The sequence below is a fragment of the Podarcis raffonei genome, chromosome 9, assembly GCF_027172205.1.
Source record: "Podarcis raffonei isolate rPodRaf1 chromosome 9, rPodRaf1.pri, whole genome shotgun sequence".
NCBI classification, from domain to species: Eukaryota; Metazoa; Chordata; class Lepidosauria; order Squamata; family Lacertidae; genus Podarcis; species Podarcis raffonei.
Genome location: NC_070610.1, coordinates 60,515,575 through 60,535,201, shown reverse-complemented (window position 1 = coordinate 60,535,201; position 19,627 = coordinate 60,515,575). Strand labels below are relative to the sequence as shown.

At 43.7% G+C, this 19,627-nt stretch overlaps 2 protein-coding genes across 9 annotated transcripts in view; one reads left to right on the top strand and one right to left on the bottom strand.

The window, feature by feature from the left end:
- The window catches only part of RAP1GDS1 (Rap1 GTPase-GDP dissociation stimulator 1), a 98,747-nt gene extending 79,625 nt beyond the window's left edge, over positions 1-19,122 (top strand). For 5 of the 6 annotated variants that reach the window (XM_053404013.1, XM_053404015.1, XM_053404016.1 and 2 more), the window contains 10 exons: positions 297-425; positions 2,673-2,798; positions 3,683-3,826; positions 4,532-4,663; positions 5,125-5,259; positions 8,882-9,007; positions 10,727-10,866; positions 12,910-13,036; positions 14,528-14,656; positions 18,415-19,122. In XM_053404013.1, the coding sequence (XP_053259988.1) occupies positions 297-425; positions 2,673-2,798; positions 3,683-3,826; positions 4,532-4,663; positions 5,125-5,259; positions 8,882-9,007; positions 10,727-10,866; positions 12,910-13,036; positions 14,528-14,656; positions 18,415-18,542 (1,316 nt within the window). In that variant the 3' untranslated portion in view covers positions 18,543-19,122. The remainder of the gene's footprint in view (positions 1-296; positions 426-2,672; positions 2,799-3,682; positions 3,827-4,531; positions 4,664-5,124; positions 5,260-8,881; positions 9,008-10,726; positions 10,867-12,909; positions 13,037-14,527; positions 14,657-18,414) is intronic. The other variant, XM_053404014.1, reaches the window with a different exon arrangement.
- Positions 1-19,627, bottom strand: part of TSPAN5 (tetraspanin 5) — a 131,410-nt gene that overhangs the window by 31,719 nt on the left and 80,064 nt on the right. The window contains exon 8 of one of the 3 annotated variants that reach the window (XM_053404026.1): positions 19,160-19,268. The exons of 1 other annotated variant lie outside the window; for it this stretch is intronic. In XM_053404026.1, the coding sequence (XP_053260001.1) occupies positions 19,245-19,268 (24 nt within the window). In that variant the 3' untranslated portion in view covers positions 19,160-19,244. Of the gene's footprint in view, positions 1-19,159; positions 19,269-19,305; positions 19,331-19,627 lie in introns of those variants that run through there. One more of the 3 variants, XM_053404027.1, reaches the window with a different exon arrangement.

Below are 19,627 nucleotides of genomic sequence, written 5' to 3'. Positions count from 1 at the left end.
GCATCTGATTGGGAAAGCTGGTTTAACAACGTCTAAGATTATTTTGGAGAAACTATAATAGTTTATTATTAAATGGGTTTGTGGCCAGAGAGAGGCAGTCTCTCTCATGTAGTAGGTTTGAAGACTAAGCAGACATCAGAAGAACAAGGAGGAGCAATGTTTTGTTTGTAGGTTACAGTTGCCTCCTTGCTTAAATTATTGACATTGAAGAATAATTAAGGATACTGTGATACTGCGAAGGCAGTGCTAACTCAAACACGTTTGTTCTTTTTGTGTGTGTGTGTGTCTGTCTTTAGATACCCTACAATCTCAGCTCATCAACATGGGAGTTATCCCTACGTTAGTGAAATTGTTGGGCATTCATTGCCAAAATTCGGCTTTGACTGAAATGTGCCTTGTTGCGTTTGGCAATTTAGCAGAACTTGGTAAGTTCTGGGATGCAACCCACAAACCTGTTCTCTTTATTTATAAATGTTACATTGTTTTAATTTACTATTTATGGCAAGTTTATAGAGGGAGGACCAGTGCTGATATTTTCATCTGTATTCACTATTCAAGTATCCCAAGTTCCCCTTTCCAGCTCTTCTCTGCCTGCCTGATGTCTACACATGACTTCATCTTTCCACTTGGGCTACAGCTTCCATCCCCACTGACCATTGACCATGCTGACTGGTGTCGATAGGAGGTGGAGCACAACTACATCTAGAGGATGCCATTTTGGTTACTCCTGACATAAAGTTTATTTCTAAGGTTCAAATACGACTTCCTATCAGATTTTTCCTCACTGCCTAACTATAAGAAGTGTTGCTTTCTATCTCTCAAGAAAGTATAACAGTTCATAAAAAATAAGTCTATGCACAGTTATAAAATTAGATACCTTTACTTGATATCAGGGAAGAGTTTAGAAGGACCTCTCATGCAAACAGCGTTGGTGTTTGCCTTCCTCTTACAGTGGTCCAGCTAGGCCTGGAAAAAAACACCTGGAAAATTTTGGAATAAAAACTTTAAAAGCAAACAAACCAATTTTGTACTATAGCATTCAATCTGGGCAAACTTTCCGTTTTCAGAAGTCTGTGATAAATATGGCAAATTTGAAAGCAGAAACTGACAGTGATAGCTTAGAATGATTAAATTTCATTTAGTATTCATAGTATTCATTGATGTGTGTCTCCTCCGCCAGCTCTTTCCCTCACCTCTTTTTATGGAAATGGGTTCTTAATGTCTGCTTGACACTGGAGGAGCCATAACAATTTCCAGATCACATGATAATTTTATGTTTTTACTACAACATTGATGATTTCTCCTGTTTGTATTGTTTTATTGCTGAAGTTAATATGCTGCAGAGGAAGCAAGCAGCAAGACCACCTTACCCATCCGCAGAGGTTGGGCTTGGCAAGGCTGTTGTGTGACAGGAAAATGATATAATTAAAACAAATATATTGCTACTGCGTATAAATAACCCATAAAGTTTGGTTCTGCTAGTTCTTACGTTCAGTATTAGCCCTGTATGTTAACTGCTTCCTCTCTCAGTTCTTTCAAATCCCTCCTCACAACCCATCTTTTCTGTGAAGCCTTTGGCACAGCCCTCAAGTTCCCATGGCCTACTTTAACTCAACCACCTAACAGCCACATGCTCCCTGTGATGACGCAAATGTGCTGGCTGCCTGAGAGGGAATCACAACCAATTTGCTGCTCCCTGGGGTGTTTAGGTCAGTTGACAATGGCAGCTAAGCTAAGGTGTGGCATCGTCTTCTTCTTTTTGGCAATGTGTGCCAGGGTCATTCTTAAGCTCTTGCCTTGAACCATGGTCTGTAGCCAATATTTGTCCTGTGGTTATAGGTTTCATTGAAGAAGGAGAGATCGTCGCCATCCTGGATTCAGACAACATGCTAAGCCAAACCCACACCAATCTAAAAACCCTGGGAAGCAGCAAGCAGCTGTGATCTCCTTCTCAGGAGCCAGTGCTGTAAAGTTAAGCCATGGTTTGGCTTTGCATGACGTGTGAACATGACCATTGCTTCTCCTTACTCTAGCTAGTTGTACTGAAAGCAAGCTCACTGGTTCCCACATAATACAACCATAAAAAAAAGTAGCTAACATTGGGAACTGTGTAGATTGATGGATGGCTTCAGATGTCAGAAACAGGTCAATAAACTTAATATTGCACCTGCATTTTAAAAGCCATGAGACTCAGGGTACCCAGAAAGAAGGTTGAATCAAAGCATCTGGATTTGTCTGTTTTGAGACACCAGAACAAATTCTGCCAGCATGCAGCCATGTAAATGTTAAGGTGCTGGGTCTGACCTTTAGTCTCTTCAATCAGAAACCCAGTGCATTCACTGTGTAATTTTTCTTGTTCAGCTGATGGCAGCTGAAGGCTTAATTTATATGTTGGTAATTTTGCTGTTGCTATGGGTACGTTCACGTTCCACTGGTGCAATTTTTTAACAGCTTTGAACATAATTAATAATTCAGGTCATCACATTTATCTTAAAAGGCCTGGATGTTTTTCTTTTCATTTAGTGACAGGCTTAAGTATGGGAGTATATTGTTCCTGTCTGCGAAGAGCGTTTAGCTCTGTTAATCACTGGGCTGAGTAACCTCCTAATAAACTGAAGAGAAAACAGTGCTGCCATTCTGTGCACTTAGCTTTCCCCTTTTTGATTTCACAGAATCAAGCAAAGAGCAATTCGCCTACACAAACATTGCTGAAGAGCTTGTGAAACTGTTCAAAAAGCAAATAGAACATGACAAGAAGGAGATGATATTTGAAGTTTTGGCTCCTTTGGCAGAAAATGGTGAGACTCTGGTTACAGTTTTGTTTCTGAGGGAGAGAAATTCATTCCGATATTTGGCTGAGTCACGGCTCTTGCTGAGGAAGCTGTGTCTAGCTGAAATGGTCTGTGTGGAAACCCTTGACTGAGCCCCTCCCCATTTATTTCAGTGTTTTGTACTATGCACAGTTCTTCAATCTTGGGTCCCCAGATGCTGCTGGACTACAATTACCATCAGCCCTGACTAATAGCTGAGGATGACAGAAGTTGTAATCCAGTAACATCCAAGGTTAAAGAACTGTGATTGGATGGGACAAGAAAAAAAAATTAAAGGAGGGTTAAGAAAGCAGAGCAGAAGCATATGAATTTGCTCTGTGAGGAAAACAACAACAACAGTACAACTCATAAAATGCAGCAAACCAAGTAAATCTTTAGTAAACAACATCCCACTCTCACGGTGGCCAAACAGATGCCTGTGGGAAACCCACAATCAGGATTTGAACACAAGACCACTCTCCTCTTCATTGGCTTCCTGCAACTGGAATTCAGAAACATCAGTGCCTCCAACTTTGCAGACAGGGCCTAGTCATCATGGCTAGTAGTCTCCGGCATTGTGTGGCATGCACAGTTGTAGTTACCTTGTCTTCTTGCTTTTGTTATGCCTTATTTGGAGTCACAGTACAGTCAAAACTCCGTTTACGTAACCCTCTGGTTATGTAAACTTCGGGATATGCGCGCAGCAAACCCAGAAGTATTTTACTGGGTTTAGCCCCATGCGCAGAAGCAGTCCTCAGGTTACGGAAACCTCGGGATCCGACCGGACCTCCAGAATGGATCCCGTCCACAACTGGAGGTACCACTGTATTTTAAAAAGCATTTTATATTTAGGTTCTTCTATCTTCACCCAGATATCATTAAGCTACAGCTGGTTGAAGCAGGCCTGGTGGAGTGTCTACTTGAGATAGTCCAAAAGACCGTGGACAGTGACAAAGAGGACGACATTGCTGAGCTCAAAACTGCCTCTGATCTTATGGTTCTACTACTGCTGGGAGGTGAGTATTGCATGTGGAACCAGGGAATTCTCATGCTGTCATTAGCATATTGGATTCTAGCCATCGCACTGCAGTCTGTGGGTTAGCTTGTGTTCACCTAGAGTGGCTGAGTTTTAGTAGTTCCAGCTAAAACTGCTTTTCTTCTTTTTCACATCCAGCAACTTTTCCTAGACAGTTGGCAGGCATGGTTCCCAGACATGCTGATTTTCTTTGTATAGGTTGAACTTTTACATGTGCTGTAAGCCCAATGGGTACAAGGAAGTTTTGTTGAATGTGGCAGAGCACTGTATCCTAGATGCTATCTCTAGTTAAATGTGGCATCTCTAGCTAAATGTAACAAGGCCGAGGTCCCATCTGATTCCGTAGAGAGCCAAGGGAGATTTTGACTTAATGGCAAGGTGAATGGTTCAGTTTGGTGAATGTTCAGTCTCTCCCGGTTCTCCTCCCCCTGTGCCCCCCCCATCTGTTTTAGGGTTTTTGCCACCTTGTGGAGCAGTTGTGGGGAGGAGAAAGGGGGAAGTCCTGTTGAAGAAGTGGGAATCATTTTGTTTGTGCTGTTTTTTAAATTGAATACCACCCTAGTGTCAACAGTATAGTCGCTACTGTACCTTATGGAATTAATGGCTTGACTTGGCCCGAAGTAGCTGTATAGATCCATATTTTTCATACTTTGTCCAAATGTTCTTTGTTTCTTTCCTCCCCCAGATGAATCAATGCAAAAACTATTTGAAGGAGGAAAAGGAAGTGTTTTCCAAAGGGTGCTTTTGTGGATCCTATCTAATAGCCATCAGCTGCAGCTTGCAGGAGCACTGGCGATTGCAAATTTTGCTAGAAACGGTAAAAATCATTGAGGTTCACACTCCAGCTTCGGAAAAATTTTGTTTGTTTGTTTTCAGACCTTAAAAATATAGCCACCTTGTAGGACATTAGTACTTGCCAAACATTAGGTGGGACGAGGCGATGGTGTCCCCACAATGCACTGAAAGGCAAAGGAATAGGTAAACAGCCATGCATGTCCCTCGTGAATTTTGTTTTCAAAGTGATTTGAAGAACATATGGAGTAGGGGGGACTGTGCATTTAAATACATATGGCCTAGGCAAAAAAAAGGAAGGAAGGAAATTTGGAAAGCAGGTAAACAGTGTCTCAGACTCTTGTTTCGTCTTCCCAGTTTTATTTTGAATGATGAACTGGTGCCGCAGAAGAGCAAAATTTATTGCTGAAAGTTTGGGTGGAAGAAAAACACTGTTTTTAACAGAGAAGCGTTTTATGCATGCTCTGACAGTCTGGTCTTGCGCAGATGGAAACTGTATCCATATGGTGGATAATGGCATCGTTCAGAAGCTGATGGACCTCCTGGACAGGCACGTAGAGGATGGCAATGTTACCGTGCAGCATGCAGCACTGAGCGCGCTCCGAAACCTTGCTATTCCTGGTAAGCAATTTAGCGTGTTTCCAAACAGAGGAGCAGCTCCGAGGAAGGGGAGGGGGGGTCCTGTGAGTGGGGTGGTGAAATTCTGCTCCTCCAAATTGCGTGTCCTGCTGCGTATCATTAGGAAACAATTTAGCACAATCCTCTACAGGTTTACTTAGAAGTAAGTCCTGCTGTGTTTGTTGGGCTTACTCACTCCCTACTAAGCGCACTTAGCATTGCAGCCTTAACCTCGTTTTCCTAATGATTAATACATGAGAAATGGACTGGGTGGCACTAACTATGCTCCTTTATCTCTAATGCGGGGATAAAAATACTGGGCGACCTTACTTGGTTGTGTAAGGATTGCAGTGCTGCAATCATATCATGAGCACTTATGGGCAAATGTCAGATAAATACCATGTTATGTATATTTACACTTTTATTATAAAATATAATGGTACAGTACTGTATAAAGAAGAGGAGGTAGAGATGCAAGTGGTTGGATTTGCTATAAAGATCAGGAGCAAATTTGGCTGCCAATCCATAAGGCAGCGCCCACTTTGACTTTGTTTATGAGATTTGCATATAATTGAATTGACCCATGTTGGATTGATGGCAAACCAGATATAATGAAGTGTGGGGGAAACAGCCAGAGTCCCCTCAATTACTTTTCTCTTCTACATGCATCTCTGTGCAGCATTACATCTCTTGTTTTTATTTCTCTTTTGAACTCCTGTTAGGGAGTTATTCAGCTGTGAGCAACCTATTTGCTTTCCAGGTCTATTTGTATATGTTTATGGTACAGCTAAGGGTTATTAGAGCAGCAGATGCATTCTGTGTGTAGATACACACCCACACCCACAAACCTTATTCTCCCACCTCATTTCACTTAAATCTTTTTTTTAAAAAGCCCTAAACAAACCAAGATTTTGAGAAGAGGTGCAAATTACTATCAAAATTCCCTCAGCAAGGAGGAAATACAGCTTAGCGAAAAATGCTTGTTAAAAATAAAGCATAAGCTTCTGAGGTGGAAATCTCTGCCAGAACAAGCAACATCTTGTTAGCCCATGTTCGAAATGCCATCTAACTTCTCACTTTTAATTAAAATGCATTCTGGAGCAAAGTCTGTCTCCTGCTTCGCACATGGGGGTAGAGAGCCTCACAGGGGTGGAACAGGTGCAGTCGCCAAGAACGGCGGAAGAGAGGTCCCAAGAGACTGAGCGAAAAGCACAGGCTCCTTGCAATGTTATAGACAGCTGTTTGCAAGGTGGATTGTTTGTCATTCGCATAATAATGATTATGATAGGAGGGAGATGATTTGCATTCTTCTGAATTCTGTGTTCATAGAACAGCACCTGTCTTAGGTTCACAGCAGACCTTCCTTGTCTCTTCAAAGCTCTCTCTCTCTCTCCTTATGTTGCAAACACACACACACACACACACACACAAACTATCCTGCATCCCTTTGTGTAGGCACTACGTGTGTTGAGCCTTCGGCACGTATGTTTGCTGTCAGGGCTGGAGTCAGACGCAGGTCGGCATGAAAGAAGCAGAGCTCTGTTGTCAGTGAAGTTAACTCCTTAGTCAAGGCAACAACATACAGCTTAGCAACCATTCCCAGTAGGCCCTGCTCCTATGGAGCAGTTGCCAGGACTGCCTTCCACCCTTTCGAAGGCTCTTCCTCTCCCGGATGTTTCTCAAGCAGTCTCAAATTGCGTCTGCGCACCTCTGGCCTCTGTTCTTGTCTCTTCGTTATCCTGCGCATTCTTGGGGACTAGATGAAGGGAAGGGGAGCTTGTCGCAGCAGGAGAGGGATCAAGCAGCCTCTTGACCCCTCTCCTCTTCTTCAGCCTCGGGGTCTGAACTGCTCTCTTTCACCAGCTCTTCCTGCTCACTAAACCCTGTTGCCCCTTCAGCATCCAGTTCCTTTTCCCAATCTTCTTCTCCCTCTGACCTCTCCTCAGTGCCCCACCATGACTCCCCTGGCTCTGAGCCTACCTCCTCTGGGGCTTCCCTTGGGAGTTTACTGGCTAGTGCCTCCCACTACCAGTCCCTGACACTTGCTCAGTTTATCCAGTTATTTGTGTGAACTCAGGTTGGTTCTTACACCTTGCTCATGTGACCCACCTATCCCCAGTCCCTTTCCCCTTCTTTTGCAGGGGATGAATCGCATGAGTGGGATGAATCTCTATACACACACATGCATGTGTATAATGTTGGCTTGTACTAAGTGTCCCATACATACAGCAGGGTGTACAGATGCAGGGCTCATTTCCACAACACAGTCATCATATGCCACAAGCCAATAGGGTGCTCCTCTTTTCCTCCACATCTGTGGTCTATAGTGAGTATAGCCCAGAAATCTACCGCCTCATTTGGTGAAAGGTGCAGGCTGGTTCTAATATACCTAATACTTATAGATATGTAACTTCCACAACTGGAAGCCACCACAAACAATAGCCCCAAAAAAACATCCTAGGCAGGAAATATTATTTGATTTTAAAAGGGCCCAGAAGCTACTAAATCAGCCAGAGGCTTCAAAGAGGCCCTTAAAGAAAATAGCCAGAAGCAGACGACTTCTAGGTTTTAAAGGCAGTCTAAACTTTTAAAGGTCAGTCTAAAGCCTAGAGGCATGGTGCTAAAATAATTTTAAAACAGATCAGGAGGTTGAGGAAGCTAGAGGCCAATAGAGCAGGATGTGTGTGTCTTTCACAGTTTGACATCTGTTCATCCGTAGAGCATACACTGGTTAAACATACCGTGTCAGCTTTTCTGTACAGTTTGACATACAGGGAACTACATATACTTACAGAATTAATATAACATAAGAAAGGAGGTAATAGAAGTTTTACATAAAGTTTTCTTAGGTAGGTAGAAAAGCAAATTTAACATAAGGCATTAAATGGACTGATATAGGATGAACTGATTGATATATGATACATAATGTATATAACACCGGTCCTGAAAGACCTACATTGGCTCCCAGGACGTTTCCGAGCACAATTCAAAGTGTTGGTGCTGACCTTTAAAGCCCTAAACGGCCTCAGCCCAGTATACCTGATGGAGCGCCTCCACCCCCATCGTTCAGGCTGGACACTGAGGTCCAGCTCTGAGGGCCTTCTGGCAGTTCCCTCACAGCGAGAAGTGAAGCTACAGGGAAGCAGGCAGAGGGCTTGCTTTTCAGTAGTGGCACCCACCCTGTGGAACACCCTTCCATCAGATGTTGAGAAGATAAACAACTATTTGACTTTTAGAAGACATCTGAAGGCACCCCTGTTTAGGGCAGTTTTTAATGGTTTTACTGTGTTCTTAATTTTTTGTTGGGAGCTGCCCAGAGTGGCTGGGGCAACCCAGTCAAATGAGTGGCATATAAATAAAATAATAGTAATAATAATAATTAATAATGTATTATATTAAACATTTTTTAAAAATCCTACAACTCAAATGGGAGTAGAATAGGACCCAGTCTTGCTTCCTCTGATCATCTTCCCCACCCCTCACACAACTGAAGCCTCTAATGTTGCTTTCAGAGGTCTTTGGAAAAGGTGTTTAAAGGCTGCCTCAGGACTAAATCTCTTCACGCAGTGTAAGTGTATCATCTCCGCAGTGCCTCTCAGATAATATCTGTTCTTTATTCATGCAGTTGTAAATAAGGCGAAGATGCTGTCAGCTGGCGTGGCAGAAGCCGTTTTGAAATTTCTCAGATCCGAGATGCCCCCTGTTCAGTTCAAGCTGCTGGGGACGTTAAGAATGTTAATAGATGCACAAGGTAAAAATAAATTGTTCTCCTGTATTAAATGATTCTGCCCTTGATCTGTTGCTATGTTCCTTATAGAAGAAAAAGGGGATTTCAAGAAAATCCTTCAAATAAATTGAATGCATCTGTGAAGTGAAAAAAGCATGGACTTCTTAAAAACCTGTGATGGTCCGTTGTTATCTAAGTGCAAGCTTAAGCTCTTGATTTATTGGCATAGCACAGCTTGCCTCAGCCATAGTGTGGCATGCAATGAATATCTGAAGTATATTGCGGCTTCAGGTGTTCCAAAAATCCTCTTTTCCTACACATGTGAACAGTTTTGTGAAATAGTTAACAATTATCTCAACACCTTTTATTTTTAAAAAGTGATGTTTGAGGCAACATAATCTATTGAACTTCTGCAAGTAATAAATGCAGATTGCCATAGTTTCATGGCAACTGAATTGCTTACACCGAGGGCTTCATGTATCTTGAAATCCTTATCATCAGCAGAATTACAAATTTCCTCCATGCAAAAAGGGAGTAGAGTTTGGAAGGCGTTCAGCCAGAAGTAAACAATAAAGAGCTTATGAGTTTACAAAATATTTTTGATCAACTTCTGTTAACTTTGTGTCTGCCTGAGATTGTTTGTTTGTTTGTTTGTTTGTTTGCTTGCTTGAAAAGGGTGTGTGTGCCTTAAAATTCCAGAGCTAGTTTTTGGAAGTAAGAGCAGGGGGCTGGGGAAGCTAAAAGATTAGAGACAAGGGAAAAGAAAGCTATAGAAATTGACATTTACTATGATTTTGAATTATCACAATTTTGAAGTCAGCACACCATGGATATAATGAGCAGCTTCAGATTATTTACATTTTAGTACAGGGTATTGCAAGGAATTTGCTACATCGTATGGAACTAAAATATTCAGGTTAGCAGGGCTGCAGCCCTTGTTTCATCCTGTATTTACAGCAAAATACAATTTTATTATACTGCTTGCCACTGTTTTGGACAGGCATGGATGGCAATTTTTCTCTAAAACAATGTGATGGTTGCTAGAGGAGACTCCAGACATCTTCCTTTAACTGTCCCCACCTGACCTTCAAGACTCGTTTTTGTATTGACTGCTTGAGAGCCAGTTAGGCAGCTTCCTTTTTGAAAAACACACTTTTTAGTACCTTTGACCCTGCTCACTCCATTCTTTTTAACCTACCTCGGGGTGGGGATCCTCAGACCCTGGGGGCCAATTGTGGCCCTTCAAAACTCTCTGTCCAGCCCTTGGGACTGTCCCCAGGCCACACCCCTCACCAGCCCTTCTGTACAACCTTGAGTAATGTCCTTTGACTGGGATAATATTTCCCTAAACGAAATCCAGTTGGTGTTGTTCTGCTCATGGAAAATACCCATCAGCAGAATTGGGAGTTGATTATTGGCTGTTCCTCATTCCTCTGTCCTCTTCCCCAATTGGTTTCAGAAGGTTTCTTCACAGCAGATTTTTGGAGTGGAGGACAGACTGCTTAGGGAAGGAGAAATCCTTCCCAAATCTCTTTCCTCATTCTGCTAATGAACATATTCTGCTAGCAGAGCAACACCAACTGGATTCTGCCCATTGCTATTTTTGCCTTCTCTTTGTTCAAAATCAAGGTTGTTGTTTTCTTTGTACTTTCCCACCTTTCAGGAATGTGGGGTGCTGGGGATTTTTTTTAGAACAACAACTGCTATGTACTGAAAAAAAAATGCCATCTTTGTTATATGTAGCAGAAGCTGCTGAACAACTGGGGAAGAACGTGAAGCTGGTTGAACGGCTGGTGGAGTGGTGTGAAGCCAAGGACCATGCAGGTGTGATGGGAGAATCAAACAGACTACTCTCTGCTCTTATACGACACAGCAAATCAAAAGTAAGTGACTCCTGCAAAAACCACAAGGCTGTGAAATACGTTTTGTGTTGCCAAAGCAGCTTCACTCCTCCGAGGCAGATTGCTCCCCTTGTAGAGGTAAGGATCTGAACCACCTGAGGTGGTGTGGCTCGCCCAAAGTTATCTTGTCAGCCTACAGTAGCCTTCCCCAGTCTGATGCTCTCCAGATGGCCCCTGGTAAAAGATGATGGGAGATGTAGTCCAAAATATCTGGAGGGCAACTGGATGGGGAAGGCTGGTCTAGGCTTTACTTGTTACATGTGCAACATTGGACCAGTGCGGCTAGCGATGTAGAGCTTCTCCCTCTGTGTTAGCATAAAAGAACCTGTTTCTGCACGTGAGACGGCTTTTATTGTGTAAGATTCAGGTGTAAAATTACCTGGATTCTGGGAATAAATTCTCAGTGTGTATTCAGTTGCATCAACAATTATAGTTGTCTTCCCCAGGGAGGTTAACCAGGTCCCACTCTTCTGTTTGCTTTGTTTGTTTCCTTTGCATGCAAAACGTCACAGCACAATCCTTTTGAACACTGCAGAATATAAACTATCATAAGCACATTCTGTTTCAATGGCTTTCAGCTTGTGGCTTGAACACGGAGGAGAAGCACAAAAGGGGTGCGTGCGCGTGCCGTTTTCATCACTGTTGCATTTTCCTTGCCGTTGCCTTTCACTTAATCATCTCATTCAGTCAAAATATCAAATCTACTTTAAATGCCAAGGCCGTGGTATCAAACTGTGCTGTACTTAAGCTGAAGCCGGAAAATAAATGTGCAGAAATGTAATTGACGCCTACTGTTCCCGGAGTCGCAGGTGTGTGTTTTCACATCTGCAGCAGTGGCACACTGAGAGACACGGGCCACAACACGAGCGGCTTCAAGTGCTGTTCTGCTTTGTTGCTGGTTGCCTCAAAAAGCTTGGGGGCAAAGTGATGGGGCACAGCCTTAACTGCGCACTATGTGAGTACCCTCCTTTTGTCTGTCCCCAGTCGTCCAACCCAAGAGCTTCATTTCAGTATTACAGAAGAGGAAGAACTTTTCTCCTGCAATTCGTGGCCTGCGGGGAACTTGGAAGGTTCTGAATGAAAAGGCTGCTACAGGATTTAACAACTACAATGTGGGCAGGGGCAGTGCCTCTGAAAAGCAGCAGCAGTGATTTGACTTTGATGTCAGTTGGTTAGAATGCGGTGGTACTCATAATGCCGATCCCCTTATGGGCCACCAGCATATTCCTGCATTTCAGGGGTTGGAGTAGAGGATCCTCAGGATCCCTTCCAATTCCATGATTCTATGTGATGCAGGGACATGTGGGCAGTGCTAGAGCCAGCCCAACATGGTACAGACTGGATGTTGGAGTTTCTTGGCTACTTGCCTGTCTGGAGAAATCTGATCTGCCTTTTGGTGTATAACTAGGCATCATTTGACCTGGAAGTCACAGTTAAATGGGTTTTCAGGTGTTGTGGGAAAAAAGCTTTGCCAAAGAACCTGGAAAGCCACCACCAGTCAGAGTACACTTGGGCAGCCTTCTCTAACCCAGATGTTGTTGGACTAAGACTCCCATCATCCCATGACCATTGACCATGCTGGATGGTCCAATGGGAGTTGGGAGTTGAGTAACATCTAGAGTTCAACCTGGGTCTCCAGCTTTTTCTGGACTACAGTGCACATCATCCCTGACCACTGGTCCTGCTAGCTAGGGATGATGGGAGTTATAGTCCAAAAACAGCTGGAGCCCCAAGGCTGGGAAACCTTGATATAGAAGGTGCCACCTTGCCTTCTCATGGCATAGAGAAAACTCTACTAAATGTGCCGGTGTTCTGACTGCTTCATATGTTCACTTCTGAGTAGGTGGGAGCCGAATCTTTCGAGTTTTGCTTTATTTTTTAATAGCAGTTGTAAACCACATACACACTCTTGTTATGTGTATATCAATATAGTGTACGTTATTGAATTGTTCTGTTTTGCTTATCTGTAGCAGACTGTCGTCTTTTCCTCATGTCCTGCAATACTTTTGCGTTGTCTTTTTTTAGGATGTAATTAGGACCATTGTTCAGAGCGGCGGTATTAAGCATTTAGTTACCATGGCAACTAGCGAACACGTAATAATGCAGAATGAGGCTCTTGTCGCCTTGGCGCTAATAGCAGCTCTAGAACTAGGTAAGTATCTCTATGGTTAATGCTTTGTACTCAGGTCTCTGTTGAAGGAGAGGGAGTAAGTCAGGGTTAAGGCATGAATGAATCGCGAGCCACTTCTTGGTGAGGGTGAAAGCTTAAGCAAGTATTATTCAGGCATCACTGCAGACATGGGCAGCAAAATGGGCTATGGCACCTGTTTCCAGGTGGGTGTGGGGACAGAGAAACCCATAAGTGACTAGCAGTATCAAAGCCAACAGCCAATATGACTGTGTCAAACCTCACACAGTGACAGGCCGCTTGGATGTGTGAATGAAGCCTTGACCTCTCACCACCATCGCTCAGGATTCAACGCTTCATACATAAAACGTGCCTCTTTTTCATAATTGCCCAATGGAGTATTTCAGACAAAGTAAGCTTTAGAAAATGTAGTCAGTATAAGAACGGTATTGGATGTCTTTTGTTGTTTCATCGTTATATTTCCCATCTTTTCTGTAGTGATTTGAAATGACAAAGTTTCTGGGTTTTTCTGCCAAGTAGTTTCTCTTTAGGTAAATGACAGGAAAAAAGAGAAAGGCTGTAGGGGATAACAGAGTCAAAAAAGAATTCTTTTGGTTCAAGAGGAGAGGCGACCTTAGGGGAGAGAATAGGATATAGGGAGAGAATTTATTGCTGTGTTTCCCACAGAGACAGAATTAAGATTTGAGGACATGGGCTTGTTTAAACCTCCTTCAACATATATATATATTTAACTTCCATTGACTTTTTGAGCCGGTACATTCTACTACTCCAAGCCAAATTCCCTTGTATCTTGAGCAAGTAAAATACCCTCACAATAAGCCATGTGTGCTTGTGTCAAAAGGAGGAAACTTATTTCTGTTTCCATGGATCACTTTTTCTTCGGCCTACCCCATGGGCTATGCTGTCATCCAAAGCTCTTCATTGGCTGAAATAAAAAAGTAACCCAAATTCAGGCATCTGTAGGGAACTTCATGGGATATTATTTTGTCCCAGGCTCTTTTGACATTCTTAAAAAGAAAATTATGTATTGGTGGTTAAATGTGCTTCCTTAGATCAGTTTTATTGGTGGTGGGAGATTACCCACAGCATGTTACATTGACCGGGGTAAACACACAGAAGGATTCAATTGGAACTTGTGGGGTTTTTGTTTTTATTTGTCCCAAACAGAGGATATTGTAGCCCTTCCTCTGTGTAAATTCTGCAATTGAAAGTGTGCCTCAAGTGGACTTTACCCCAATTTCTTGGAAGGAGGAAGCTATCCCAGTAGACAAGACATATATACAATTGGCTTTCTTCAACACAATTATGCTTCCCTCCCTGCTTTCCTTAACGATGCAATATAAATTTAGATTCTGTTCAATTAAGTGAGTCATGTATTATGGTTCCACAGCACTCTTTGTACTAGAATATGTCAGTAAATCCCACCACCAAGAAAAAAACAAAAGGAACTCAGTCCTTCAGAGTTTTAAGTTCCCATTTTGTTTCTATTCACAGCCACAGCAGAGAAGGATCTTGAAAGTGCTCAGTTAGTGCAGATTCTACACAGGCTGCTTTCGGATGAGAGGAGCGCACCAGAAATCAAGTACAATTCCATGGTGCTGATCTGTGCTCTTATGGGATCAGGTGAGTCTTTCCACAGCTCTGCTTTAGATCAACTTTCAAAAAGTCACGAGGGTTGTGCATTACGTGCCCAAGGCTGACACACAAGCTTATTGTCGAGCCAGGAGTGGTGTGCAGATGACAGATCCAATCAAGGCTATTTGCAGCAAAGGCTGCAATTTTATGCGCATTTACGAAGAAGTAATCGTCATTGAACATAGCAGTGAATGCATGCTTATTCAGAGAGAGGTCTCATGGAAAGCAAAGGGGCTTGCATTCAAAAGAGATGCTAGTTTTTTAACTCTTCCTGCAAAAGTTTCCCACAAGTAGAAAACTAGCACATTGAAGACAAAGGTACCCACCTCCTAATATCTAATATAGGCAAGGAGATTTTAGAGAGAGGATATTCAATAATAATAATAATAATAATAATATATAATAATTTATTATTTATACCCCACCCATCTGGCTGGGCTTCCCCAGCCACTCTTGGCGGCTTCCAAAAAATATATTAAAATCCATCAAACATTAAAATCTTCCCTAAACAGGGCTGCCTTCAGATGTCTTCTAAAAGTCTGGTAGTTGTTGTTCTCTTTGTCATCTGGTGGGAGGGCGTTCCACAGGGAGGGCGCCACTACCGAGAAGGCCCTCTGCCTGGTTCCCTGTAACTTGGCTTCTCGCAGTGAGGGAACCGCCAGAAGGCCCTCGGTGCTGGACCTCAGCGTCCGGGTAGAACGATGGGGGTGGAGACGCTCCTTCAGATATACTGGACCAAGGCCGTTTAGGGCTTTAAAGGTCAGCACCAAATGTGAGGTCAGCACCAAAATGTGATCCCACTCCTCTAGTCTGAAGTAAAAGCACATTCTACCTCCATGAAACCTTACCATCAGACTCTGTGTAGACCACTCCATAGTTACGACTAACTTTAGCTGGACTGGTGCTTCTGTATTAGAAAACCAATCCCTGAAACTATTAGCATAAAGTATGGACCTACTGGTATGCCAATGAAATATGAGGGCTGGTCCATATGATTTCAGTATCTCTTCTATCTACAGCATTCATTACAAAACAAAAGCATAAGAATGGTGCATTTGCTGAGACCCAGGGAGAAGGGCTGTAGCTTAGTGGTGAAGCTTGTGTTTTGCATATAAGAGAATCCATGTCCAATCCCTGACATCTCTGGGTAAGACTGGGAGGGGGAAAAATCTTGCCTAAAGCCCTGGAGAGCTACTGTGAACCAGGGATGGGGAACCTGTGGCGCTCCAGCTGTCCTTGGGCTCAAAGTCCCATCATCAGCACCAACCACCATGGCCAGTGGTCAGCAATGATGGGGGCTGGAGTCCATGAACATCTGGAGAGCCATAGGTTCCTGGTGTACCAATCGCCCAACTGACCAACTCACCCAAGCCAAACACTGACTTGCAGTTAGAAAGCATCTCATTAAAAGGGGGGAAAGTGTATTTTTCCAACGAGTCTGGGTTTCTCATTATAGCTTGTCATCTAAGCAGCTCCCGCGAGGTGGGCTTGCTTCTTAATAGTCCTATGAAATTGGGCAGCTTCCCAACCTGCTGTCTCTCTTGCCGACGTGTGGTGTTTTTTGTATCAACCTTAAAATAATTTCCTTTTCGCCCCTTTAGAAAACCACCCATCCCCACCACAAAGACTGCAGTCAGTCCACTATTCTAGGTAGCTGGGATACGTGTTGTAGCCACTGGAGCCTTCAGTCTTGACAAAGAATTCTTTCTGTTGGGTTTGCTGCTGCCTCTGCAAATCAGAGAGCTTTGCTGTTCCAACAGATGCTGTATGTTGAAGGAAGATAATAGGGAATGTAAATGTGTATGTAACGTCAAAGGAATGAAAGGTAAGCAGAGCAGAGCATTCATTGCCATCACAGTCATTGCTGTGTGCATGATTGTGAGAAGAGAGGCCCGGGACTTGGTTTGTCACTAGAACCTATTAATACCCAGAGAGCAACACCTGCTGAAGATATCAAGCTATCCTGTAAGTAGGAAGCATATTCTTCACGCAGCAGAATAGCCTGGATAGGAAATGCTGTTTCCATTAAATTGTGTGGGGAATAAAAATGTTTTGGGGGCATTAAGCTTGCTTTTAGGTGTTTTCCGCTCTGCTCATGGTCGCACAGAGGGGAGTTCAGATGCCATGGCAGATTGGAAAGCAGGTGACCAGCAAACTTGGCAGGAAAACAAGGGTCGCAGTGTGCTACATGGGGGGGAAAGAGGCTCTGTAGGGTAACAGAATTGATTTGTAACAGCTCTTTTGTTAGTGAGCAGCCTGTGCTGTTGCCTAAGCGAGCCCCAGTAGAATAAGCGTCGTGTGTTTACCTCAACCCTGGTATCCTCCTAGCGCCTAAAGCAGCTTTTTCATCTTCCCCCGACCATGACAACTAAGTTAGGCAACTTCCAGCAGTGTTGAGCAGACCTCTAGATGTACTCAAAAAACAAATATTTTGGGTACTGTGCGCTTGCATCATTTGTTCCATTTCTTCTTTGTTGACATAACTAAGATGCCAACACGGACTGTGCTAAGATGAACAGAGCAAGTTGCTTTAATTACAACCACCATTTAAGCTGTAGCAAAAATCACCGCCTGGATCCTTGCTTGCTTTTTTCCCCTTTGCTTTTTTTGAAAAGGCATACTTTATTCAGGTACTAAACATGGAAAGGCTGCTTCTCCACTATATGTTCACGATACACAAGAAAGGGTGCTGAGGCGAGTCTCTCTTACAGCCTTCCCCAGCCAGATGTTTAGGACTACAGCTCTCAGTAGACCTACCCAGCAGGTTGTGTGAGGTGGGACTTAGGGGAGGTGTAGCACAAAATGCTTGGGGAGGCTGCTCTGTTAGGTAGAGTCTCATGAAGGGGACACGTCCTGTGACAGAGAGCGGACCCTTTTAATTGCGTAAGGTGCCTTCCCCAGCTCCAAAGGGGAAGGAGTCACAGAAGCCCTGCACTACACACAAGCCTCACTCTGTATGGAGCATGGCTTAATTTCAGCATCATCTAATTACTCTTATTCAAGGAAGGGCCGAGGCTCAGTGGTAGAGCACAGGTTGGTGCAAAAGGCCTTAGATTCAATTCCTGGCAGCTGTGGACAATAGGGTCAAGTAACTGATGATAGGAGACACTCTGCCTGAAATGCTGGAGAGCTGCTGCCTCTCAGACAAGACAATATTGCACCAGATATTGGCCCTCGTAGGCCTCAGTCATGGCCAACCAGAGCTAGAAGCATCACCAGGCCTGTAGAGAGGGAGGCTGGGCCTAAGAGTCCATCCAACCTCTGATAGGCCCCAAACTGCAACTTCCTTTTAAGGAGATTTGATGCATTGATACATCCCAGTGGCACATAGTTGTTTTACACTGCACACACCTGCGAGAAAAGGTGTATATATAAACAGAAGGGGGTCCATATCCTGCCCACACAACACAGCAGGCAGAAGCAGAAACTTGCACACGGTCACCTATTTTTTCACACATCAACTCACGTTTGCTAGGTCTCCCTTGCAAGACTAAGACAGATCCCATTTGCTTGTAGATGATATGCAGAGCAAGGAGGAAAGTGTTTGTGTGAAGGGGCTCCCTAAATTTAAGATGCTTAAAAAGTACCGCTTACAGCCACCAGCGCCACTTATTCTCTAGCAACCGCGTCGTGCCGAGTTGACAAGGCCTCTGTTCATTGCCGCTTCCCCAGAAAAGGCAAACAAAAGAGCAGCTGCACACATAAAGGCCCAGCAGGAAAGTAACCGTCTCACTTCTGTTTGACAGAACTCCTTCACAAGGAAGTGCAGAGCCTGGCCTTTCTAGACGTCGTATCAAAACTCCGCAGCCACGAGAACAAAACGGTCGCCCAGCAGGCTTCCCTCACAGAGCAGAGACTCGCCGTGGAAAGCTGAGGAAAGGGGTACCCGCGCTCCCACCTAGCATCGCGTCACAGATTTCACCTCTCGTCCTGTCCTGCTGCGTTTCTCCCACCCACTGTGTCACTTGTGCATGCATGTAACATTCCCACACGGATCGAACTGCTGTAGGTACCTCTCTCTCCACAAGCGAGATTTCTATAAACCCATAGCCAGTCACCATCAACATGGATCCTGTCTCTCTTACACACAAACACGAAATGTCTCCTAGCCCTGTTAATTGTTCTACATGTATTCTCGTTGCTTGAGCCACATAGTAGAATGTGCATGTTGTAGTCCTATAATGATGTAAAAAAGAGAGAGAAAAAGACGTGGTACTACTACATCAACGACTCCTTCCCCTCGTACCCCTAACTCCGTAACAAGTGTACTGCTAACTTAGGGACAAAGCACAGGAGGCAGCAAGGCCGGGCTGGACTACCAGGGGTTTCAGAAAATGGGGAGGGAGCCTCTTTGGGGAAGGGAGTCTTGCTGCTCACTCACTGGTCTTGCATATTAATGTCAACCTCATGGTACCTAGAGGTAAACAAATAAACTCCAGTGCGCTCACACTTTACCTTGCGTGTTGTTCCTTTGTGCAGCAATTTGTGTATCTGGGGGTGGGAATGAGTCTAAAAAAAACCCCCCACAACTTAGCTTCTCTTGTCTTAAGCAGTTATAGCTGAGGACGTACCTGCATCAATCACTAAGCTGGCTGTTCCTCTGAAACAGAAACAAGGAAGATGAGCAATCTCACTTCCTAGGCACACCATTCATAATCACATCTGCGGAAAGAAAAATCTGTGAATAGCTGAACTCTGACCTGTGTAAATTATGCAGATTTGATTGTATTTGCTTGCATTATTGATTTTCAGAATTTAGCCTACTATTGCTAGTCACGCTGAAAACCCTGCGCTCTGACCACAGCAAGTCATCTGCGTTCTGAGATTTCAGTAGGCCCAGTCATGCTTTCAAGTATTATTTGCTCCATAGGCACTAAAAACTTTGCTTTACTTTTTTAAAAAATGGAAGCAAAGACTCTCAAGGAGCTGAATGCCACATTCTGCGGCACTTCTTCCCTT